Source organism: Parasteatoda tepidariorum, chromosome 12, assembly GCF_982258835.1.
Source record: "Parasteatoda tepidariorum strain Cologne lab strain chromosome 12, Ptep-v5.0, whole genome shotgun sequence".
NCBI lineage: Eukaryota > Metazoa > Arthropoda > Arachnida > Araneae > Theridiidae > Parasteatoda > Parasteatoda tepidariorum.
The window spans coordinates 19,984,152-20,010,385 of record NC_141766.1 but is presented as its reverse complement, the minus strand read 5'-3'; the positions used below and the strand labels follow the sequence as shown (position 1 = coordinate 20,010,385).

The following is a 26,234-nucleotide window of genomic DNA, read 5'->3' as shown; positions in this document are numbered from 1 at the left end:
TTTTTTTCATTTCAGTACCTTTTCTTTATGCAATTAGGCGGGGACAAAAAACAAAGAATGTCAGTTTAAACGGGGAAATTTAACATTAGTTGCATACAAAATGATTTGGTTCCATTCGTGTAAGCGGGTTATTCGATTATCCGACATGCAATTAAGTGGACATGACGCAAGAAAGTTCCAATCCGTTTTTCACTCGAACGGTTTGTAATAGAATGTTTTAATGTCAACAGTAACCTTCGTGCGACGAACTATTAGTATGCCAAATTTCATTGCTCTCTGTCGGATGGTTTAGTCCAGGGGTGGCAAACCTTTATGTCTCAACGTGCAATTTTTTCTAAAAAAATGTTTAATGAACTAGTTAACGTGTAGTTTGTCTAAAGTAAAAACTCGCCTAGCTATTTGTCAAGACCCTTGGCGGTGACTATGGTAACGAGGTCTAACTATTTCAAAGGGTGTGGGGTCATTGCTTAGGACAGATTTTGGCTAAGATTCGGCGAGAGTAAGAGGACTTTTTTTTCGGTCTATCGTGTTAGCCCTAGAGTGAAGAGAAGCTACCTTCCCTCCCCCCCAATGCCCGCATGTGTTAACATTTTTCGTCAATTCGGACATTAACAGGGCACCATATTAGGTGGGCCAACGTTGCTCCCACAGTAAGGACAGATAGTACAGAGAAGAAAAGAACATCCATGCCTTGCCCGGGATTCGATCCCAGAACCTTTCTGGTGCAAGGGCAGTTCCCTAACCCTTCCACAGGCCGGTCGGCTAGCTACCTTCCCTGAAATACGGTATTCTTGTATCCATAGCAGCAGACGGTCTCAGACCATGTGGCGGGGGGAGTTCTTAGCTTAGACAAACTATAAATACTCTGTTAAATTCTGCATCCATTTATAATTACATTCATGTTTTTAAAATATAGGAAAAAACAAGTGAGTGCGAGCGAAAAGGACACAGGGCCTCTAACATAATTGGATATAAATAGGAGAACAGATTTTAAATTATCGTAAGTTAAAGCTAGACGCCCGGTGGCTGAGTGGTAGTGCTTCGCGCTCCCGTGCCACAGGTCCTGGGTTCGATCCTCAGGCCGGGCAAGGTTGACTCAGCCTTTCATCCCTTAAGTGGGTAGACAAATGAGTACCAAGCATGCTTGGGAACTAAACACTGGGGGTTCCGCGTTCGGCTGACCACCTAACTGGAACATCTGCTCCCGCACCCCAGAGCCCAATGTCAAGAAAACTGAGATGGGCCCAGTAGGCCTTGGCCCCCTAGGGGCTGTCGCGCCACTGAGTTTAGTTTAAGTTAAATTTTTTTCCTTCGGCGTAATTTAGTTAAGCTAAGATTATAAGCAGTAAAATTATGATCGCGGCAGTACCTATAGAGTGGGGGGAGTCTCTCCCCCCTCCCTATATATATATGTGTGTGTGACATAAAACGCTTCAACTTAATCTTTTTATGTTATTCCTTTGTCGAAGTCCTTTTCTTAATTTACTATTCTAAACTAAACGCTTTTGCACTTTAATATTCACATCCTGTCTTGTAATCTACTTTTAGTTTCAAATCATGCATTGAGTAACAGTTTTGATTTCCCCCCTTATTTGAACTGTGAGAAAGACTTTTTCACTCGCCTTATTTAAAATATAGATTTTATTTTATAACCGTCGTTGAACAGCCGATCCAATTTTAGGTTTACGACTCCTAATGTTCAACTCTGTAACCTTTTAATTTTGAACAAATTCAGTAGACAAGGAAATTTTTGTTTGATTTGTTATAGGAACATGGAGGACTTTGCAACTCGATAGATTTAACTTGCATCAGTCACCATTTACTATACGGGCAGTCTTCGGCCGGCTGTGGACGAACCCACGAACTCTTGGGCCCTACTATCCAGGGCCTATAATAGATAGATTTTATTTTATTTTATATCCGTCGTAAACAGCTGACCCAATTTTTGGGTTTACGACCACTAATGTTCAACTCCGTAGTTTTGTAATTTTATAGTTAAAAACTGGGAAGTTCCGCCTCTTGCTTACGTTGCTGATCAACCCTCATGGTTGCTTCTCATTAATCATTGCGGATTAAGAGAAAAAAAAAACGTTTATTTCCATAAATTACGCTTGAATTGCTATTTACATTTTGAAGATGACTAAATTTAGACAAAACAATAAAATTGGTACCAATCAATAAAATTGGAACATCCTGTAGAGTTAATATTCTGTGAAGATGGAACCAAGGGAAAAAGTATTCGCCTCCGAATGAGGTGAACCAGATTCGAATCCCAATAATGGCTGGTCGATACGAATTCCGCACCCGGCTCGCACCTACTACAGTGCTGATGCAAAATATCCTCCACGGTAGACGGATTATGGGATTTCGTGGTTTTTTTCTTCGTGTAACGCAAACGCGGGTTAGTTTCAATAAAAAAAATTTCCCAACACTTGATCCAAAGGTTCCCTGGTCTTTTGGATTGGGTTCAAAATTACAAGGCGACGTTGTTGAACATTGGTAACAGTAAACCCAAAATTGGGTCGGCTGTTGAACGACGATTATGAAATAAAATAAAAATCACGCGCTCCAATCACATTTTTCAGTAATATCCCGATTTTTTTTTTTTTTTGAGAGTCAGATTTAAAGCTCTTAAATATCATTACTTAAACTGCATAACATATTTGAGTTGATGTTAATTTACGTCGCACTAGAGCTGCACAATGGGCTATTGGCGACGGTCTGGGAAACATCCCGAAGGATGATCCGAAGACATGCCATCACAATTTTGATCCTCTGCGGAGGGGATGGCACCCCCGCTTCGGTAGCCCGACGACCTGCGCGCGAAGTCGAGCACTTTACGGTAGCACAGTTTAACGAGGACCAATACCGCACACCCTCGGTCCCTACTATTTGAGTTTGGATGGAGTTGGATGACTGCATTCAAATCATCCTACTCCAGTCATTGTTGTCGAAACTGGTTGTCGTAATAATTTCATTTAAAAACAATAAAAGGTTTCAACTTAAACAGGGCATTTCATAAAGTTCAACCATAATGTATATTTTTAAAATCCTTGATGAAATTTAAGTAAAAAAACGAGTACACACATTGTCATAAATTAATAATTAGGCAAGGAAAAAAAAAATCAAAATTTAATAAATCATGACTGATGAAGGTGGGATTGGCTAAAAACTTGTGATTACTAGAGAAAACAAAACTTAGAAGGCCATTAAAACTTAACACGTTCGTGTGTCATCGGCCATTCAAACTGATTTTCTATTTTTCATACCGCCTATTTAACAATTAATTTAACTGATACGATGACGTTGTCATTTTTTCTCCTCTATGAAATATCAATTTGCAGCTTTTACAACGTGATAGATGTAATTACAGAATTGTATGATGTACAGTATTTTACGTGATTATTAATTAGGTAATTTTCACAATCAAATTTAAATTTTAATAAGATAAATAGCTTTTCTAATACCTAAAATTTAAAAATATAATTTTTTAATTTCCTGTAATTACTACCGTCTCTTCAAAATTATGTTGAAAATTTCTGATGTTAAGAATGATATAAAATGTTTCATACCTTTTAAAATACACTTCTTTTTATAATCATTAATGAATAAAATACAAATAATATTTAATTCTTAAAGGAACTTCAACATTAGTTTTGGACAAATGAATTTTACTGTAATGTAAAAATATTTTTAAATTCTTGAATTTAACTTCATAGATACAACTGGAATGCGAATTGTCATAGCATTTGTGCTCATATTTTCGACCGCTCTTTAGAATGAGCTATTGCAAAAAGTTGCATAGATCTTACGAAAAAAAGAACAACTTAGTGTTCAAACGATATTGAGGAGCATTTAGAATGTCGAAGGCACTCTGGAAAAAAAAAAAGGAAATAAATAAAATTCTGCTGCTTTTATCCTTGAGTTTCATACTAGGTTTATCAGGCATGTTGCAAATATTGATGAGCTTTCTTAGAGTTTTTAATATCAATGACGTTTGGAACAGTATAGTCGATTTTGGTAACGCTGTCATTAAACTATAAATGAAATTTCATCTAGAAAGAGTCGGCCCAGTTTGAGCTCCATCCTAAGCACACTTCTCTTCAAATACAATTAATTCATATATAAAATGTAGCAAATCAAAATTGAAACATAATTTATTGATTACCAGTTAACCTCACTATTTTCCTTATTAATAAGCAATGAAAACTCACCACTCATGCTCTAAGGAAAATCTTTTTCAATGGTGCATTAGAGTTCAAACAGCGATTTTAAAAATGAACAATTAAAAATAAATAATAAAAAGTACTGTTAAATTAATGGGGTAATGCCTTTTCATTCTATGCATGAATCATGGGGATAAGTATAGGCTTACTGTTTGCGGGTTGCAGCCCAAGAATAGTCAAAGGGTCATCTAAGAAACGACAAAAATAAATAAAATAAAATAAAGCTATATTCAATAATTTTTTGAAAAAAATGTCAAAATTCCAAAACTGCTAAACAGTATGAGAAAGAGCCATAGTGCAGATTATAAATAAAATGCCAATTCTATACATGCAGATAAAATAAAAATTACATATATATATATTTTTCATGCGTAAAAAATTAACTAAATATTTAACAAATCTCATTTTCTGTATTAAATGTATAAAAATTTATTTTAGCCATGATAAAAAAATGACAAAAAAAATTATATATGTGTAACCCAGGGATGGGGAAACTACGGTCCGCGGGCCAATTGTGGCCCTCCGGAGGATTTTATCCGGCCCGCGGATAGAATTATTATTTGCCGATCAGCGGCAAATATAAACAATATACATCCACTTTATTGTCGACTATGTTTAAAATTATTTGTTTTTCCTTTTTTAACAAAGTACTGATGACATTTTTACTTTCTCTATTTTTGTTCTATAAAACATAAATTGATGGAAATAGTTAGAACAGACAGCTTCTATTGGTAAAATGTTGAAAGCAGAAGTTCTTTATAGAATAGCCGTAGATTGGCTCCAACTAGCGTTTGTCTTTCTCGAGGAGCTGACTTATGGAATCTAATATAGGTAAATTGTACTTCACATTTGGCAGACTGCGCATTTTACGCTCCAAAGAGCGGACAATCTAACAATCATCTGAAGCAGTTGTTTCTAAATATGCCTAAGTTTGACAAATCATTACCAAAAGAACTAGCTTCCAAAATTTAAAATTTCACGCCCAGAAAATCAGTGCTATGTTAGCTTAATCTTATATACGTGAACAAGAGTTTTCAATTATGAACCGTAGAAAAAATTATTTCAGAAGTAGACTAACAGAAAAGGATTTAGCCTTGTTCCTTAAAATAAGCACATCTCACTTCGAACCTTAATATAAGGGGCCGTTCAAAAAGTACGTACATCACAAAAGGGGGGGAGGGGATTTACTATTTTGTACGGTTTTGTACGATGGGGAGGGGGGGAGGTATTTTTCAAAGTACGTACATTATAAGCATACACCAAATTTAAATTTGACTTCTTCCTACACACGTATTATACATATGTTTGTTCTTGTATTTTTTTTTCACACGGCTACCGCTTGTTAGAATGAGTAAATCAGTTCTCAAAATAAGTTGTCTCGCAAAATAAAAAATTGCAAACACCAAATTTTCCCCGATTGGTGGTATTTCCCCGTTGAGTGTTATAGTTTAAATAATTTAAACGAATAAATTATTTTAAATAAATATTTAATTTTATTAAAAACATAATTATTTTAGTTTTTATCAAAAAGGGGGGTAGACTAATAAAATGTACGTACTCTAAGGGGGGGGGGAGTACGACCTTATGTACGGTAATGTACGAAGGGGGGGGGAGGGGTTTAAAATTTCTCCATTTTTGTGTACGTACTTTTTGAACGGCCCCTAAGGAACTTTTAGAAATGAAATCGCAATTTCCTTCATCCCACTAAATATTTAAATTAAAACTTGTATATCGCTTTTTTTTCTTTCTTAAATTTTGAAGATCTTACTCGGCCCACCAAACATTTTTTTTCTTGACTTTTGGCCCTCGACCAAAAAAGTTTGCCCATCCCTGGTGTAACCTGTTATGAAAAAATGATACTTTACTTTACTTGTAGCCTTTTTTTAAGACTATGTAAAAAAGCAGCTTCTTTTTTATATTAGGTGTTATTTCATACCAAACTTTGAGTACATTAACATTAATACAAATGGTAAATAAATTAAGAATTTAATATACTTTTTATGACCATTTAAACTGTAGTTGATTTAGACTAAGAAGAAATAATACACTTCTCCATTTGATTACAAAACAAAAAATTATTATTTTAGGCTATAAAGTAGCAGTAACCATGTAAGCATAAACAAATACTGTTAATTCAAATAATAACAGACAATTTAATTCTATTTACTTAAGCTGATTTGAAATGAGATCCACAATCCCTTAAGATGTTCTTTGGTCTCTTTATGTTTCTAAACAAAGAATAAAAAATAAATGCCCTTTTAACATAAAACGATAGTTGTACTGTAAAAAAAATTTCTTCCTTCATGTTTCAGCATTCATACATAACTTTTTCAGAAAAAAAATATATATATATATATATGCTAGCAACATTTAGACCAATTTAAATTAGATATTCATCCAACACAAAACAATCCTATAAAAAAATTTAAAAAAAAACTTTAATGAAATAAAAATTAGAGTAAATTATTTACACTTTTTAATATTGTCATCAATAAACAAATTTTGTGTATTATAAAATCATATTATGATTGTGAGAAATAGAGACACTTTTTAGAAAAGCCACACAATCTCCGGTACACAAAAAAATCAATTAAAATAGACACGAAAGCCACACATCAATTAAAACGAAAATGTATTCAAATTCATCTGAAAGTAAGATCCAGTCAGTGGTGTTACATCCTTTAGAACTGCTCTTAGAAGATATTAGAGGGTATGTTGTTATTTTGCAGTACAGTCAATGGTGGATACGATGTATTTTAGATGTAAATATAAACTACGAAGAAGTTAAGATACGTTTTCTACAGCCTCATGGACCCTTACTGTCATACTCGTGCCCACGGAAGCCTTTGATATTGAAAGTAAATAAATCACGGATCATTTAGAAGGTTGAAGTACTAACAACAACAGGTTAAGACTTTTTCATACCGTCTGATGAGATAAAAATAATTAACAAAAAAATAGCACTGCATCATTCCTAACTATTTCATAAAATTTTATAATGCTTATATGTTTAAAAAATTACTAATTCTGTTCATAACATATTGTAACAGAGTTAATAATCATAATTTTAATTTTATAAATTATTTTCTATGAAATAAATGTTATTCATATCTTGTAACTATTTTACATATCAAAACGTAAACCATCTTTTAATAAGAAAAATATAATACACTTGCTAAAAATAAAGATGTTATTTTCGATACATTTTAGGAGCCAGAAGTATGGGATAAATATTACTTTTGATATGAATGATCATTGATTTATATATCGGTTTAAGAATTTTAGGCTTTTTACTCAGTTTTCTACATATATTGTATGAAATATCTTAAAGGGGAAAAAAGTTGTACAGCATACCACTTTCAATTAATAAAAATTTTGGTTTGCAATAATTAATGTTTTTTTTTTTTTTAAAATTTCAATTTCTATGCTACAAATTTGAAAGGTGTAGAAGAATGTTGCAGTCAATAAAAAATATTTCTTTCGTAATTCTTTGAGATCACATATCACAGGTCAAAGGCCTAATCAGGTTGCTTTGAAGTTAACCTAGCCTCAGAAAGTCATATAAGGCATCAAATGAAAGGTCTATTGCAATGGTGTTTCAAATCTTTTCTTAAACACCATTTACTTTCTTCTAAAGTAAAAAAAAAAGTAACTTATAAAGTAAAGTTCTTAAAGTAACTTTTTTTAAGTAAAAAAAAAAAAGTTGCAGTTATTTATATGCATGCAAGTTAGTGGTTTTTCCAATGAAAATTTTATTTTTTCAAGTGTTTATAACTTGGACAAATTTCAAATTAAAAACTGTTCGAATTGTTTACTTTATCATGTGTGCATGTTCCACCAAATTTCATTAAAATAGTAGGGGGGTCAGTTCAAAAGTGATTGATCTGTTGTGGAATGACTCATTATGAAATTTTTCCTTCGCTAATATTTCCTTCTACTTATTATATAAATATAATTCAAACTTTAAAGGATCTTTTTGATCGATAGTTTCTAAATCAAAAAATAAAAAATTTTACTCTTATATGCTTCAAATATAGATTTTTATATATTTATTATTTGATTGTTACAAAATTGTTTTTCTAATAAGGCAGTGGTAAGTTTAAAAAAAGCAACATTTTTATACTAGCCACTTGATGCACATTTGACCTAACTCTTAATACACAGCAGTAAATATGTAATCAAAAATCTAATCTATCATCATAAAAGTAAGTAGTCAACTATTCGAAAATAAATTTCATGTAACATGAATTTTTTTCATTTCCAATATTATTGTTATTTCCACAGAATTTTTATCATTTCAATATTATTGTTTATCATGATGTGCTTAGATTCACAAATATATTATTACTTTTCATTACTTCCAAATAAATATAGAATAATTGATAACCACATAAAAATTTTATCGATAATTTTTAACTCTTGCCATAGTTTTATTAACTAGCCATAATTTTATTTTATTAAAACTGCTCGTTTCAAATTCATTTATAAAATGTTATAAGTAGAAACACTTTTAATGTCGAATAAACATAATATATAAACACTTAAACATCAATTTGAACTTTACTGCAGAATTATTTTTTATGTTACAATTACAATGCTTAATAATTAAGTACAAATGTTAGGAAATATGCATAGGATGATTAGACATTACATGGCATAATTATTCTTTTAATTTAGATCCGAATTTTCTTTTCCTTACAACAGAACGTAAGAAAATTATATAAATATTGCAGCTAAGCTTTTAAAAGAGAATACTTAATTTAAAAGTATTTAAGAGCACCCGTTATAAATATCGAAAAATTCGAAAACATTTTCGCCTAATTTCTTTTTTAAACACAAATCTCCTCTTTTCCAGTGGCTGTTTACGAAATAAATGTAAACACAATCCATCAATGAACCAATTGTTTCATCACACCAAGTACGAGATTACGCGAGAACATAGACTGGCGTGCACAAAATTATTGAAATTTTTATTTTAATTCACAATAAACGCGATAACTTCCCAAATTCTTGCAACCATCAGTGATAGTCAACAGCCAATCACAGTGCGAAAAGCCCATTCATCCGACGTTATCATTTCCTTGTTGCCATTCTGTAGTAGAAACTATGGTTTAAAATTAGTTACCAATTCCTTAAAAGATAGAGACCCGCATTTTTCCCTTTCCATACAATGACGTATCAATCTATTTCTTAGGGTTAGCAAAGCATAATTTAATTTGAAGCTCAGATTGTTTGATAGCTGTAACTTGTCTGCAAGCAAACTTTAACTGATCATCACTGCTGTCAAGTTGACGAATTTGGTGGGAGTGTGTATTAACTTCATTCTGAAGCAAAATTATTTAGCGACATGTCTAGTAAAGCCGACAATGAGAAACAAAAGTTCATTCAAGATAAGTGTCAGATAATTTTAGGTAATTTGCTCCGAGAAGAGGATAACAAATACTGTGTTGATTGTGACGCTAAAGGTAAGTAAACTTTAACATCATCGAAGTGCTCTATTTGTTTCGAAGTTTCGATTTATTTTATACTTCAGGTCTCGAATACCAAGATTATGTAAGATCGTTTAATTGTATATTTTTTTCTTAATCTATTTTTATTGATTAAAATCGAACTATCTATCTTGTCTTTTGGATGCCTTATTTCTTTTTCTGCATTTTTTTAAATTAACTTCTTTCTAACAATTATTAGCTTTGTAAAATGCAATAATTTTTTTTTTTACTTGTAATGTATACCAGTGAAACATTGTTCTTGTTGTTTTATTCTGAAAGTGCTGTTTGAAAATTTAAACCTTTTTTGAACTATCTTCCTAGTTGTCTGAGTCTTCATTATTTAATTTTAAGAAATTTAGTTCATAATGATTATTAAATAATTTCGGTGATGATTGACGCTTCCGTTATGCATTTGTAATTGTTTGATTTTTCTTGTAAATTTTCGTCTTAGTTGTTTTAAATTAGTTATTTAATTAGTTTGCATTTTTTTTAACAATGGCTATATTTTACTAATGTTAAAAAATTATCCATTTATTATCTTTATTATAGTAGCTAATAATTATCCTTGCATTATAGTTTTGGGTTTTTGACACTTCTCATAAAGGTTTTATTGACATCTTGGATAAGACTACGGTTAAAATCGTCAGTTGTCAAAAACTTGTCAAGAATCTGCTTCAAATATACTTATTAATGCAGACATATATTTCATGGTACAAAATCAGATACAAAAACTTGCTTTTTCTGAATAAACATAGTTTTTTTTCACAGATTTGAGTTTATGACTCTCGCAATATAGGGAGTAGCCGCAATCTGGGAATTTTGTCCCAGTAGTTTGGTCAGGAGGCCGAGTAGTTAGCGTGCCTGACTGCGGAGCCGCTGATTGTGTGTTCTTTCTCTCTGTGTTCAATGTTCTTTCGCGTGAATGTGACCCACTCTATAAGCGGGTTTGTGGTTGTGTGGCGTGGGCGACGCTGTTCCACCGCCATGGCTTTGCCACAGGTCCCCACTGGGTAACAAGAAGAGAGTAGCAGTTCTGGCATTTCTGTGGCCAACGGGACAACTCCCTAGTTCCCGCCATTGAAAAAAAGTTTGGTCAGGAGAGTGGTTTAAAGTTTGTACCCTTTAATGTAATTTTTGATTATTTTACCATATCTCGAGAACTTAACTAATTAAAAATATTTTGTACATAATAATAAAATTAATTTATCCGAAGAAAACTCCCTGCAGAATCTAAGTTTTAGGAAATTATAATTTTTTATTTTATTTCATAATAGTCGAAAAATTTTGAATTGATAGGCACAAAATTTTTTGCACCATTTTAAAGAAAGCAATTTTAAATTGCAAAATACAAAATTTGAGGGAAATTGGTCGAATAGTTCCTGAAAAATTTAACTTCGAAAAAAGTGGTATTTTTTAAAATTTGATTTTTCAAAAACTATTCGACTGATTCTGCTCATATTTTGTATTTCGCTATTTAAAATTGCATTCTTTAAAATTATGTAAAAATTTGTTTACCTTACAGTTCAAAATATTTCGACAATTATTAAATAAAATAATAAATATTTACTAAAAGTTGCTTTTTGCATGAAATTGTTTTTGGATAAACGAAATTTTATGATTCTGTGCAAAAAAAATTTCTATTTGCTTGAAAACTTGGTGAGATAAGCTAAAATACACATAAAGTAAAATTAATATTAAAGGGTCCAAATTTTGGACCACTTTCCTGATCAACTATTGGGACCGATTCACAGATTGTGGCTAGCCCCTATATTGCGAGGGTCATAAATCCAAATCTGTTGAAAAACTAGTATGTTTATTGAGGGAAAGTACATTTTTGTTTCTGCTTTCGTAACTTAATATATCATCTGCACTAATTAGCATATCTGAGGTCACTCTCTCGAACCATTGATTGAAAAGTTATTTGGGGTGGTCTGTTTTTTCCTTTTGCGAACTGTACATGGATATTTCTAATGTTAATTATTAATTATATTATAATTTATTAGCAATATAAATAAAGGAGTTGTTAATTTTTTAATGTTAAAAGTTTTGTTTAAAGGAGCTGCTAATTTTTGATCAATTCAAGGATTTAATTAATTTACTATTAATATTTAGTACAGTTATTAGAATAAATTTCCTAGTTGGATGTTATTTTATTATGTTATAAGTATAGTATGCCTATTTCCTAGACTATGTAGCTCAGCATCAATCGAAAGAATTGATAAATAGTTTCGAATTTCGATCATATGTATTGAAAGCTGGAAAAGGAACTTGAACTAGAGACTGCTTGAAACCTTTTTTACTTTCTTTTTTTTTTTTTTGTAGTTGCATGCTCTAAGGAAAGGAGAAGATAAAATGGGAGTAAATGAAGATAGATTTTATGTATGATGAATATCACTGTTGAGTGTTTACTACTAGGCTGATGTTTTACTAGGCTGATTGTTTTTGTATTCCTATTTTTAATAATTTCAGAAATTAACAGAGTAGTAAATTTTAATTTTACATATTTCTATTTATAATTTAATGTTTTGTACACCAAAATTTGAGTTTTTGACAGTAATTGTCAAAACAAAGGACTTTAATATCAAAATAATTGAAGAGTATAATTGATTATTCACATGTAATTTTATATGTATGTTTATTTATAAATTCTTATTTATAATAGCTAGCTAATAATTATCCTTACACTAAAATTTTGGGTTTTTGACACTTGTCAAGAACTATGTCAAAAAGAGGTTTTTGACATAATGGGTAAGATCATGGTTGAAACATGATAAAATCAATTGTCAAAAACCCACCAACCCTGTTCACTTACCACCATTGCATATATAAAATTAAAGGATTACTTTATAGACATAAGTAATATACACATATATTTGAACTTTAACGTGTCTATCGCAACAGTGCCAAGAACTCAACCTATTTTTCAAACTAAATTTAGGAATTTGAAAATTATGCATATCAGTACCGTTAAAACTATTAGATTGTTTTATTTAATAAGCATGAGTAATCTAAAGTATAAAACGATTCTTAGAAAAATTCAGTTTTCACATATATGCAATATCTAAGAAAAACATGTATATATATCAAATAAAATCCAATTCTCAAAATTAATTTTCTGTAATTTGAAAAATTAAAAATTTATTTAATATGAATATGCAACTTTCAAGTTAATTGAATCAAGTTTTTAAATTTCAATTTTTGATTCTAAAATCTTTCAAACTCAACTTAATCACTAAATTTCAACTTAAAACCTTTTTTTTTTTTTTTTCAAAAAATTCAATAGTATCAGTAGTTAAATTTATGTACTCATGATAACATAACTAATAAATATTCAGGTTTAACCAGTAGTAAATGTCAAACTTAAAATTTAGAGCTTTTTTTTTATTTTAGTTCAAGTTTAATCAGTAGAAAATTTAAGAAGTTAAATCTTAATTACTTTTGAACTCTGAATTCTCAAATTTAGATTGAATTATCTTCAAAACTTTCAACATTAATCTGATAATAATTCCAACTTTAAATTTATTACAATGACATTCTAGTAAATGAATAATACCAAAAGTTTCTTTGCACCGTTGTTTTTTACCGCTCCCAATAAGCGTCCAACATCGAAATTTTTTGCTGTCATACTGTGACTTAACTAGGAAAAAGCAACAGGCATCGATTCAGCTGATTTGATGCATTTAGCCATCATATTTTCAACTACGGGGCATTTGAATTGCATATTTGAGTACCTACTTTATTACACGATGATACTGTTTTTGTTTTGTTTTTTCGATAAATATCATGGATGTTATTGCAATTGATTTCCATATAGTTTTTGAAATCTGATATTTTTAAGGGAAGATTTTTTTTATTACAACACGTGAATCTCAAAACATGCATTTGGGTAACTCCATTTTGGAGAGGCCGATTCGCACGATTTAGTCATAAGTCTGCGCAGTTTTGTCGTCTGTATTTTTCAAAATTTAATACCTCAGATTTCACTTTTTTTTTTTTTTAAATTAACATGATGGCTTGGAAAATGTGTAAAAAAGGAAGGAATAAGTGTTCCCTCCCTTCAAAGTGTGAGAATGTCCCCAATAACATTACAAAATATATTTTTTCATGTGTTGAGAAAAAAAGATTACTTTTATAATTAAAAAATATTTTCAGTTTGATTCTAGATATGTTGGCTTTTATTATAAAGGCAAATCGCTTCTGTTATTATAAATTGATTACAATTATATAAATTACTATTAAAAGTATCGCAGAAAGATATTAATGCAGGAAGATTTGTTTTCAGAAAGCCAAATAAAATTCTGCCATGTTCCAAGCAGGTAAATTCCAGACAATGGATAATGATCTTGTGTAGGGATGTAAAGCATATTCGGCCACTATTTGGTATTTGGGTGAATATTCGGCAAAGTATTACGTAGAAAAGTTTTTTTTGGGGAGAAATTCAAATGGATTTAATAAATAATAATCTAAAATTGTATTTTTTTATACATTTTTAAAAATTTTTTTTAAACGTATTTGTTAAGTTCGAATTAAGTTTATTAGTTATTTTATGTTCTGAAAGACATGGAAAAATGAAATTTAAAGAATTGAAACTAGATTCCTTTATACTGAACCATTAGTTTTGTAATGCTGTTTTTTTTTTTTTTTAAATTAAATTCAGGCAACTCAATTTCATCGTTTTTTCATCACTTTTTGTTTTAAAAGTTAAGGATTTTTTTTAATTTTTATTTTTGCTTGTTTTTCTGTATTATATATAGCATAGTTTTTTAACTGAGCGTTTCTAATAGGTATTTTTTTATTGTAGTTTTTATAGACAATTATAGGTTAGGGCATAAAAAAAAAAAAAACAGAAAATAAGAATTTCAAAAGATATGGTATTTTGCAACAAGGTTTTTGACCCACCCACAAGCCCCAAAAAGACCCTCTCAACAAAACCAAATAAAACCCGTACTGAAATAGGTTTGTTTTGTTTTTTATAATAAACATAATCAAGTTAGATTAATAAAAAATAAGATAAAAGATAAAAAGATTAATTAACAGTTAAATTTTAAGGGATTTTATATTTATCTTAAATATATTGATTCTTGAATTTTCAAATCAAAACTAACTGATAGTTTAAAGAGTAATTCCTAAAACTACTAAAAAAATTATTAAATAAACAGTAGTTCTGTCGTTATTTAGCTGGCAAACGACTTGCTTTATAACTAAAAACTACAACTTATGAATGTTTAAAAATAAATAAGTAAAACAGAAAACAACTTATATCTCTGATCCCAATATTATGATTTTATTTTTACTCAAGGAAAGAATTAATTTGAGTCTTTTTTTTTTTTTTTAGTACCAGCATGAAAAGTTGACACTACATTAAAATTAAAACTTTTATATTTTAATTCATTACTTACTCATTATTTTCGTACATAAGTTTTCTTTTTATTAAAATTGTTCTTTTTCAATTGAAAATTAAATCTAAAAAGTGTTAAACTAGTGTTAAATATCTTAAATCTCAATAAATCCCACCCAGGTTATGTTTCTCACAAAAAAAATGTTTTTTTTTAAACCTTGTTTTGCAATCATGAACTTACTAGCAATTCAAAAATCTAAGAAATTCAATCAGATCAGGTGCAAAAATATTTGCAGAAGAAAGTATTGAAAACCCAGAATCTTTAAGGGACTGATTTATTTCTGAAGAATTAGGGAGAGGATGAGAAATAAAACAACCAGTATACTTGATAGATTGTTCTTTTGATTGATCATGATGCTATAAATAGATCTGATAGTAAAGACTGGCGGAAAGCTATTAAGGACGAGAAAGTCTTTTCTGAAGAAAATGAAACTTGGACAGTTGTTGAAAGAAAATGAAGCGAAAGCTAAAAGAAATTCTAAGCAATTAATAGGTTTTCAAATTCTAACTTATAACTCATACACAATTAATTAATTAATGGAACACCACCCTCAGGTCAATCTCTACACATATTTTTAAGAATTTTTGAAAGTTTAAAATCCCTTTGGTGCCATAGGGATTGTATTTAGTTGGAGCAATTAGTTACTAATACTGAACTGTCCACTGTATTCCTCTATTAATGAAATAGAATAGTCTGAAAAGATTGTTTTAATTCTTATAGATAGTCATTAAAATTTGATTGATTTTGCAAATTATTAATCTTGTATGATTAAGATGTTCTCTGATCTGAAAGTATGATTATAAAAAGTTTTTTTTTATTTAGAAATTGATATCATTTAAAATGTGTTGCTATATTACTGTTGGCCTATATAATGTTTGAATTGGTGAATTTTCCTCTTTAATTGTTTAAACTCTTATTGTAGGGCCTCGTTGGGCTTCCTGGAATTTAGGAATATTCCTCTGCATACGATGTGCTGGAATCCATCGAAATTTAGGTGTCCACATTTCTAAGGTGAAATCTGTAAATTTAGACACATGGACTCCAGAACAAGTTGCAGTAAGTTGAATGTCTTCTCACAGGTGTCATTAGACATGAAAGGCTGAATGCAATGTAGTAGTAGGCCATAATTTTTAACACCACAAACTGTTTCTGTATGTTTTCATAACCAGTGTTCATTCTAGACCTTAAGAATAGCAGGGTGCTAGAAGCTTAAAAGGGCACTATTTCCCCCTATGAAAGGGTGCCTATCGCAAAAAAGGGCATTGTTCAAAAATATTTGCGTAACTTTTAAGACACCCAAAATATACAAAGTTTTTAATTTTATCATTTAAAAAATCTTACCTTTTTCTCCCTTAATTTTTCATTATTTTGAACATCGGGCCTTGTTATCTAGCTTCCCTATTTACCAGTATTGTTCAGAACCGGTGCAAACAGCAGAACACCACTCCCCTCCCGAACCACGGAACCCCTTTCAGAACACATTTCTCTGCAATCATGTGTTCACCGTAGGTAAGGTTTCTTCATGTAAGACGTTTAAATTTTTTGTGCATGAATCTAAGATGGACAAATACCTTGTTAAGGCGACATCTTCTACTCCGTAGTGGACAAATGAAAATGAAACAAATGTCGGTAGAAACGGTCAAAACGAAACAAATACGGATATTTTTCAGCCAAATAAATATAATAGCTGATGAAAAAGTAGATATAGAACATTTTCCATATGATGATGCAGCAAAAATATTCAATTAGAAGATGTTAAAAATGTATTATAATTGATGAAATAATTTTTTTCCAAGTCTATTCGTGTTTTTTTAATTTTTAGAAATCTCACCCTGTTTTTTAGAAAGGATGAGAAATTATCTCCCATTTTTTTTTTCTGTAATGAAAACACTGCCTCAGACTTAAGTGTACTACAGGCCACTAATAAATTTTTATGTCACAGTCCAGTTTCCTCCTTTTATAGATAATTTAATAATTAGTTTATAGATCTGTTTTGTTTTGATAATTAATTTGTAGATCTGCTTTTGAAATAGTAAATAATGTAGATATTTTTCTATTGTGATTTCTTTCTTTCAAAGAGAAAGTTCTGAAATAAAAATTTTCACTATTTAAACCTATAATTTTTATATTAGCTCACTTTGCACTTGAGTAGATTGCACTCACTTTGCACTTACTCTACCCAATATAGATCATCAGTAAGAAAATATTTTGATGCATTTTACTTTCATTTATACCTGTCATTTAATCAGAGATATTTTTTCGCAAAACTGCTGTTATTCAGTCTGGATCCTGTCTTATTTAAAAGCAAAAAACTGAGTTAATTTTACTTAGTGTAAGAATATAACTAAGTTTATTCTTATCAAAATCTGGTATCAATTAGGCATAGGGACATAAGTTTTACTGAGTATTGGTTTGTCGAAAAGTGTAAGATCTATCTGATGATTTTATCAAAAAACATAAATCAATCAAAATTATTGCACGAGTTATATTTAATGTATAAAACGGACATTTAACAAATAAATTTGTACTTATTTATTAGTTCTTCCCTTGTCACATCTTTTTTGAAATTCTAGATGCTAGTTAGATTGTATGCAAGCGCAGGCGCACCCCTATGCGCGGATACAATGGCAGAAATTCTCCGATTTTGCAAATGCTTTTTTTTAAATATATTTATTGTAATATCCGTGCAAAAAAAAATTTCACTGGGAAAACATTAAATAGTAAGCAGGCAACAACATAATCATAATTTTTGCAAGGTAGAAAAAAGTTGTTTAATTGTATGTGCACCACTACAGAAGAGAAAAGTGAAAATTGTTAATTAGTGAAAATTGTTAGCAGGCGAGCAAACTGCTAGACAAGACTATCACTTTACAATAGAAATAAAAACTTACGGTGACAGTGGAAAAAATTTTAATGTAATTTTCTTCTGTGATGAACATGTATGAACTATATGTTTTAATGTATGAACTTCTGTTGATACAAATTAAACATAGTTGCCCACGTTTGCCACGAAAAGTTAAGTGTGGATTTCACAGTCAAGAATTACAGGAGCAAAATTATTAATATTACTTAATTCATAATATGATAATTACTTAATATGAATGTGGTTCTTTAGTTTCATTTTTATTCATAACTATTTATATTAATCTTCCTCTAATGTTCTTAATGTGCATGTATATATAGTTTTTTTTTAGGGGAGAATTTAATAAATGTTAAATAGTTAAATGTTTTTTGGCCTTTTTTGTAATGTAATCAAGTCATTCATACCAAAAAAATATTCTAAACTTGCAGATACTTTCGGATTGTGTGCGCAGATACTTTATTTTTTTATCTTACTATGTGAGGCTGTAAACAATGAACTTCTGCTAACAAACCTGATTTTGCATTTTTCATCTACCATTTCTAAGTAAAATTTAAACTGAAAAAGCTTTTTAAAAAATTTGCCGATCCTTATTTTTTTTACTTGCAAGTATTCAATTAAAAGTTTTTTTTTTTTTTTTTTTTTTTTTTTTTTTTTTTTTGCTAATATAGATTCACATTTATCAGAGATATTTTAAAACTATCACACATTATCAATTCCATATTATTTAAGTCATTTTTTTTCCACCAATTTGCCATATTTTTTTTATTGTCTTTGTTTAGCATAATTCTTAGTCTTATCAATTTAAAATTAATGTCTCAAAACTTTTTTTACCAGTGTTAAAATTATGTTTTCCATTTTAGTGTTTGCAGCAAATGGGCAACAGTCAAGCACGTGCTGTCTATGAAGCAAATTTACCAGAAAGTTTTAGGAGACCTCAAGTAGATTCATATCCTTCTATAATCAAAACTTTATATTAATATTTTTATAGATTTCAATATTTAACTTTTTTAATAAAGTTAAATATAGAAAACTTAACAAAGTTTTCTATATTTAACTTTTCAAAATTTTAGCACTTATTTTATAACAGGGTTCCCATGGGTGAAAGACTTCCACAGAAAAACAGAAATCCGCTTTTTTCTCCCAATTTTTAAAATTTCCTACAATGTTCCAAAAACCTTTTGAATTGGTCAAATTATTACAGAACCCCCCCCACACACACACATACACACTACTGCTGAAACTCACACAACGAGAACAATACTTAAAACGAAATTTTTTTCCCCAGCAGTAGACGTCTGAAAAAGAATAATCGTCAATGGAAACTGGGTGAAGATGACGATGAAAACTTTCGCTGTAGAGAGGAAAAGTCGAGGTTCTTGGTCGTACTAAATGCTGAGTTCTAAGCAGTTTTGGTTCAACTGCCAATATTTGATCCGTGATTTTTCCTTCTTGGTGTGACGCATATTAATTTCACGCATTCGTACATTATAGCTCTCTCAGCTTTGTCGTTCTTATTTTTTACTGTTTCTGCATTTATCCAGGCACATGATTATTTATTGTTTACTCATATTTTTTCACATGGTGTTTTTTAAGATGAATGCGTTTTAATGATGGAAGTCAATTTGAAAGATGAGCATAAAGTGTGTACGATCAATGCTGCTGAAAAAAATTAGTTCAAATTTGAATGGCTAAATAAAACTGTCAAAGTGACTATAACTGTTAATAACAATCTATCAGAAGATATTGAGGTGAAAGTTGGTGACTATTTAAAAAAAAAAATTGAGATAAGCGGTAAAGTACTTTGCAAACTCTGCTCAGATAATATGAATTATGGCAAACGAGGATTTGCAGCTGTGCCATATTACATAAAAAGTAAGAAACATCTGAAAAAAGTAAAAACGAAACGAAATAATTTAATTTTGCCTGTGAACTTTTTTTTTCTCTTCCATCAACTTCAGCTGAACCTCTCACTCAATTACCAGTAAATGTACCATTAAGTGATAGAATTACAAATGTACAAGCTTTGATTTTAGGAGTAATTGCAGAACATAAATTGGCCTTTCCCTATTCCTCCGATACTGATTGATTTCTGTAAAGTTTTAGCCTGTGATAAAAAGGCCTTGAATCATTTGAGTATGGTATGGACAACTGCATCATGCAAAATGCAGTTAGGTTTAGCAAAAACATTACTAAATGAAACTATAGATAATTTACAAAAATGTAAATTTTCATTAAATATAGACATGGGTGCAAGTCTTCCGTCCCCAGGACGGATTTCCGTCTTTCGAAAATGTCCGCGGACGGAAGTAAGACGGAAACAAGACTGACTCGAAGACGGAAATCGGAATTTTTTTTCTTTCTGTCCTTAAAAATATTTTTTAGGTCTACGTTATTGGTCTACTTCTTATGTCCTGTTGTTATTTTATCAAAAGACAGATGAATAAATATTTTTTGTACAGTATTTAAACTTGATGTATTATGGTAAAGCTTTCTTAGATAGTTTGCATACGTCGAGGGGGTATTGTGTTTGTTAGGTATTTCAGTCAAAAAATTTTCAGTCTTGGCCTTTTTTCCAACTTGCACCCATGAATATAGATGAAGTTACAAGTAGTAATTATAATCGAGTTATATCCATCTTAGTTATTTCTCGGTGCCAGGTGGCTTAATTGCAGCACTTCGTGCTGTCATACCACATGTCCTTAATTCGAGCAAGTTGACTCAGCTTTTCATCTCTTTAGTGGGTTGATAAAATGAGTGCCAAGCATGCTTGGTAGCTAAACACTGGGGGTTCCGCTTTGGGCTGACCACCTAACCGGAACATCTACTCTTGCACCCCAGAGCCCAAAGTTCAAGAAAACTGAGATAGGCACAATAGGCCTTGGCCCGCCATGGGCTGTTGCACCACTGAGTTTATTTTAGTAGTTATTTCTCACCTGTCACCATAAAGTAGTTGAACATTCAACTAGCATTAATATATTCAGGGTTACTTCTGAAGCTGTTTTCAGTGCAGTTTTAAATTTTTTTAAGGAATATAATATTCCATAGCAAAATTTAATGTCAGTTTTGTTGGATTCCTGTAATGTAATGAGGGGGCTTAAGTATGGCCACTAAAAAAGAATCCAGGAAAAGGCACCTCTTTTACCTGAGGTAGACGGTTTTTCTTGCCATCACATCCACAATGCTACTAAACAGTTTTGCAAGCCATTTGAAGGACATATAGAAAAATATTTGAATGATGTCTGTAATGTCTTTAAATGGTCTGCAGATCTAAAATAATGCTTGACTGAAATTTGTCAAGTATTGAGTGTAAAGTTTACCAGTGTTGAAAATATGATTAATCACCAATGGTTGTCCTGTTATGTTTCTTTAAGCAATGCTAAATGCCCTTGCAATTTTCTATTATGCTTCTTTACCTGCCATTGATAAAGTTACATATTTTTCCATTCTCTGTCATTTTAAAGAAAAGGGGATGACAACGTATACACATTTTGCAGAGTTTTGCCAGAAATTTTTTTTTTGTTTAATTCTGCATAAAAATCAGGAGCAAGGAAAAATTTCCATATGAGAGATTATTTATTATATAAAAATTCACTTTATTTTTCTCTTCCTTCCGAGTATTTTACTAAATCTGGAATAGTCAAATGTCTTGTTGCTCTTAATACTCCTAATATTTGCCAAATTTCAACTATATAAGTTAAGGTTTTTTTTTTTTTTTTTTTTTTTTTGTGGCTTAAATGGTTATTAAAAGATTGATGATTATAGGAAAAGTATAAAAATAATACAACAGTTTAACTCAAACTTTATTAAAAGATTTATTATATTAACAGTTTGTCTGTTTATTAAACTTTTCCATTTTTTTTTTCTTTAACTTCATTGTAAGGCTTTGGAAGCTTTCATTAGAGCTAAATATGAACAGAGAAAATATATTGCTAAAGAATGGGTTCCACCTCCTCCACCAAAACCTGCTGTAAGTAGGATTATTTTGTCATTTATTTGCTGTACCAGAAAGAGGTACTTTGTATTAAATATTTTTGAAGGGATACAAAAAGTTATTGAATTTGTTACTACTTTTATATTTGAAATTGTCAATATACAGTCCTTTCACATTAAGGTGACCACCTGTTAAAAGCCAGAATAACCATCTTTTACAGAGCGAACTGTTGTGAGACATGCAGAAAGGTAGTCAATTAAGTTCTTGAAAGTGTTCTCTAGGATGTTGAGCCATGCCTGCTTCAGTACTGTGCAGAATATGTCCGATTGTGCAAACTAGGTTTAAGGGAAATTCAGGCAGCCCTGGCTAAATTTTTGGTCTGATTTTTTTTTTAATGATACAAAGTGTGCATTACAAGATTTTTCCCTGTTCAAAAAATTACTGAGATAAAATAAATTCATAAAAATCCCCTTACATTTAATGTAATTTTCTGACATGAAAATTCCTGTTAATTTGAGAAACCATGTTTTTTAGCTCATTTCTTGGTGCTCTTTTTGTGCACATTTCTTGGTGCCCTTTATTTGCCCCAATTCCATTGTTAAGCTATGCAGACTTTCAATAATTTTTTTGGCAGATATTGCTGTGAATTTTTAAATAACAATATTATTACTGATGGAAATAGAATATAGTTCTAAGCTTTTTTGACCGGTTTAACGCTCGCAGGTTTATTAATTTATATTGAGGACGATGGAAAGATGACGTTGCCTCATAATGTATATTTATGAGATCAATCTATGATGTACAATCTATGATGTACAGTCTATGATGTTCCCTTAGCTGCCATGGAATTCTTGAATTCCCCCTATGGAAGCAGGCATGGTACAAATAAACTCATATTTACATCTACTTTTCATGCATCTAATATTTTTTTGCAGATGGCATTGTTTGAGTTTTCTACACCTGTTATAATTGTATATAAACTAATTTGTCTGTATTGCACTAGCTCTCGCTGTTTAGTTTACACAACCCTCTAGTCATGTTTCTCTGTCTTTGCTGTGAGTACGTCTAAATATCCAATTTATAATGCTTGTTTAAATTTATTGTATAGCTTTTGTAATCTGCAGTTCAAGTTTTTATTGTTTTAAATAAATATGTTTTATTCTCTGAACTGTTTTCTCTCAGCAATAACCATGCTCTGGTACCATCAGCTAATGCTTGAATCCTTATGATTACGAATTCCGCATGCATTATTTGGTTCTTGATTACCGGTTGGTTGGTATTCAGCCAAATCACTATTTGTTACATCCCTACTTGTATGGTTGAAATTTCATTAGATAGTTTTTGAATGTAAATGTTTGATTGTTTCGTGTTTGATAAAGTAAATAGGCAGGTTTAAATTTAATTTTTTTTATACTATCGAGTAAAATTTAAATCTTGGAGATTTGTTGAAAACTTTAATGAATGTTTAATTTTAAATAAATGTTTGTTGAAATTACAAATGTAATTTAATGATTGGAATTTTTACTTTAATCTCTATAGATTTAAGATTAATGTGCATGTAAGTATAAAGATTATATAAAAGTCTTAGTATGTGGCAAGGAAAGTGCTCTGTCATCTATGGCCAGTGGTGTACCTCATTTGCCACATCGCTAATTTCACATTTGCCATTCGCCATGCTCAGTACAATTAGTTAACAAATTAGCAGTTTTGGATAAATCATTTAGTTTCCGCATTACACCGACAACAGCAATAATTCCCTTGACACATTCTTTATATACAATGTGCTACTGCCTGCCTCCTACTCTTGGTTATTTCACATTGACGTCGAAAGTAGGTGGTGGTCAAGATAATGTATCTGGACTCTGTAGCTGAATATTTTAAAATACTAAAACATACAAATGTGTCTTTTTAACACCATTTATGCTTTTATATGAATTTAAAATTTTCAACTCTGTTTATTTATTTCTCTACTTCTCAGAGGGTTTACCTTCTCTAGGTAAACATGGGTTTAATGGCCAGACTTAATTTTTTTTCATTACCAGTTCATAATATTTGTGTTCAAAGCAGTTCTAGTTCTAGTGTTATTAGACTTTAAATTTAATCAACCGTTATTTTTCTTATATTTTAACTTATAACTTTTTGTTTTTGTCGCAGAAAAGCATTCTTTTATATCAGGTTCTCTAAATAAATACAGAATTTTAGAGATATGGGGAAATTCTCATGAGGGAGCTAGTAGTAATTTTCCCTTTTGGGAACAGTTTATTTTTTGTGCAATTCTCACTTATTTAAATCTTCAAACGACAATCTAATATGGATAGTCATTTAATTATTCACTATAACCAAACTCAAACTTTACATGCATATAAAATAGATTGTAATCATCAAAAGTAAGCTATAGTGTGTTATTCCAAAAACAATGGAAAATTCTAAAAGGACTATTCTACACTACATATTGAAAAGAATCTACTTATGGCTGAACCTAAAATACAGATAGGTGTTTTTTTATTTAATCAAAATATTTTTAATGCTTAAAAAGTTTTAGATAACTGCATGGTTCTGAAAGTAATTATACTGTCTAATTATTATACAATCTTATATGGATAATCATTTAATTATCCATAATGTATATTTTTGAACTGATTACACAATTTTTGTAAGAATATTAATTTTTGATACTTATGTTCGAATGTAATTGAAATATCTGTGAGATAAAAAAAAAAAACTATTACTAGTGCAGATGTATCAAGATTTTCTTAAATTTCCATTCTTATTTTATAAGCAATTGTAATTTTTTCACCTTTTTATCTCCTTTATTTATTACTTAAGTTTAAAGTTTTGTCTCCACCTCTTGAATGGCTTGTCAGGCCTCGTTAGGCCTTGAACTTCTCAGTTTTTCCCAGGCTAATAGGTTGACAACAGTACATCAATGTAGGAAGAGACTCTGGAAAGCACAGTATTCAATAAGATGTCCAATGTCTCCGTTCAAAATTTTGTTCCTTCAGAATCCATCAATTTGTGATGGAGAGTTATTTAACTACTTCCCTGATTATTCAGAGTTAACTCGGGTATGTATATATTGCAAGTATTTATTATCCAGAGAAAGCTATGGTGTAGCAGAATTTGTCAGTATGTTTTGTTTTATCACATTTTTACTCGGCCGGAAGCAAAAAAAATGTGCTGTGAATAGAAGTTTTCTAAGTTTTGTTTAGGAGTTTTGCTGTTGGACTGCGTCACTGCACACAAGTTTTGTGCGATTGTATATACGATGATTGCTGGATTTACATTGAAAAAATTAGTACAAAAGATTAAATATCATTTCACTGGTGTTTGGAAAATTATCACTTTGTATTGTTCCTTGTTTTAAAAAGACTGTATACAGAGATTAATATTTAACTTTTTTCATTTGCTTAGGATAGTAAACTGATGGTAAATTAAATGATTTTTACGCATAAAGAAATTCAACTTAATTTCAACTTAAAACTTGTGTTTTGTTTTAGTTCCTTGTATTTATTAAAAAATATATAAATGCAGATTTATTTATTTTTTATTTGGTAAAGGAAGCGGTTAACAATTAACATATTTCCGAGAAAGTTCTTTGAAGTCAATATGTGAAAATAAAATTTGTCACATATTTATGTTATTTTTATTGTTGAATCAACTTTTTATAGCTGCACATTATAATTAATATGAATTTTTTAAAAATAAGTATATGTAATTTAATCCAAGCAAAAAAAAGTTTACAAAAAGTGGCTATTAAATTAGCAGGAACTATCGATGTCAATCTTAGACTCATTTGGTTTGAGGAAGAAGTGGCTACTAAGTTATAAGAATACTGGCTACTAACTGAAAATTTAAATTTTCAAGTCTATGGCAAACCAATATCTGTAATATGCTTGTAATTATTTTTTTAATATTATCTTCACTGTATTCAATTAAATTAATAAACATAGATTTAATGAATAAAATTTCTCTTGGATAAATAATTTTACAATTTAGTTGTGAAACTTGTATACAATTTCTATTATTGTTGTTTGATCAATTAATAGCTTGTTTTTTACTTTCAAAATTAAACAGAAAAAGGAAATTTTAACTTCAGAGAAGTGACAAGAAAAATTAATTTTCTTGACAATTTTCGTGACTAGAGTTTTTTGCCAGGAAAAAAGAGAAATAAAAGAATTATTATTGTGCTTCTGTTAGTTTTATCTTGTTAAAATTAATTTTGTTATGTAAATCTCAATCCAGAAAAGGTTTTTACCTCATATAAGTCGATTTTTTTTTTTTTAAATTCAAACCGTAGATTTTCCTGATACAAAAACTCATAGGAAT

At 30.2% G+C, this 26,234-nt stretch overlaps 1 protein-coding gene across 4 annotated transcripts in view; it reads left to right on the top strand.

Moving 5' to 3' along the window:
- The first annotated feature begins 9,442 nt into the window (after positions 1–9,442).
- LOC107447771 (uncharacterized) overlaps positions 9,443–26,234 on the top strand; it is a 32,404-nt gene continuing 15,612 nt past the window's right edge. Inside the window, exons 1-5 of one of the 4 annotated variants that reach the window (XM_087156101.1) lie at positions 9,443–9,691; positions 16,037–16,170; positions 18,838–18,915; positions 21,858–21,944; positions 24,773–24,973. In XM_087156101.1, coding sequence (XP_087012227.1) covers positions 9,574–9,691; positions 16,037–16,170; positions 18,838–18,915; positions 21,858–21,944; positions 24,773–24,973 — 618 coding nt within the window. In that variant the 5' untranslated portion in view covers positions 9,443–9,573. Of the gene's footprint in view, positions 9,692–16,036; positions 16,171–18,837; positions 18,924–21,856; positions 21,945–24,772; positions 24,974–26,234 lie in introns of all 4 variants that reach the window. The other 3 variants (XM_087156100.1, XM_087156103.1, XM_087156102.1) reach the window with 3 other exon arrangements.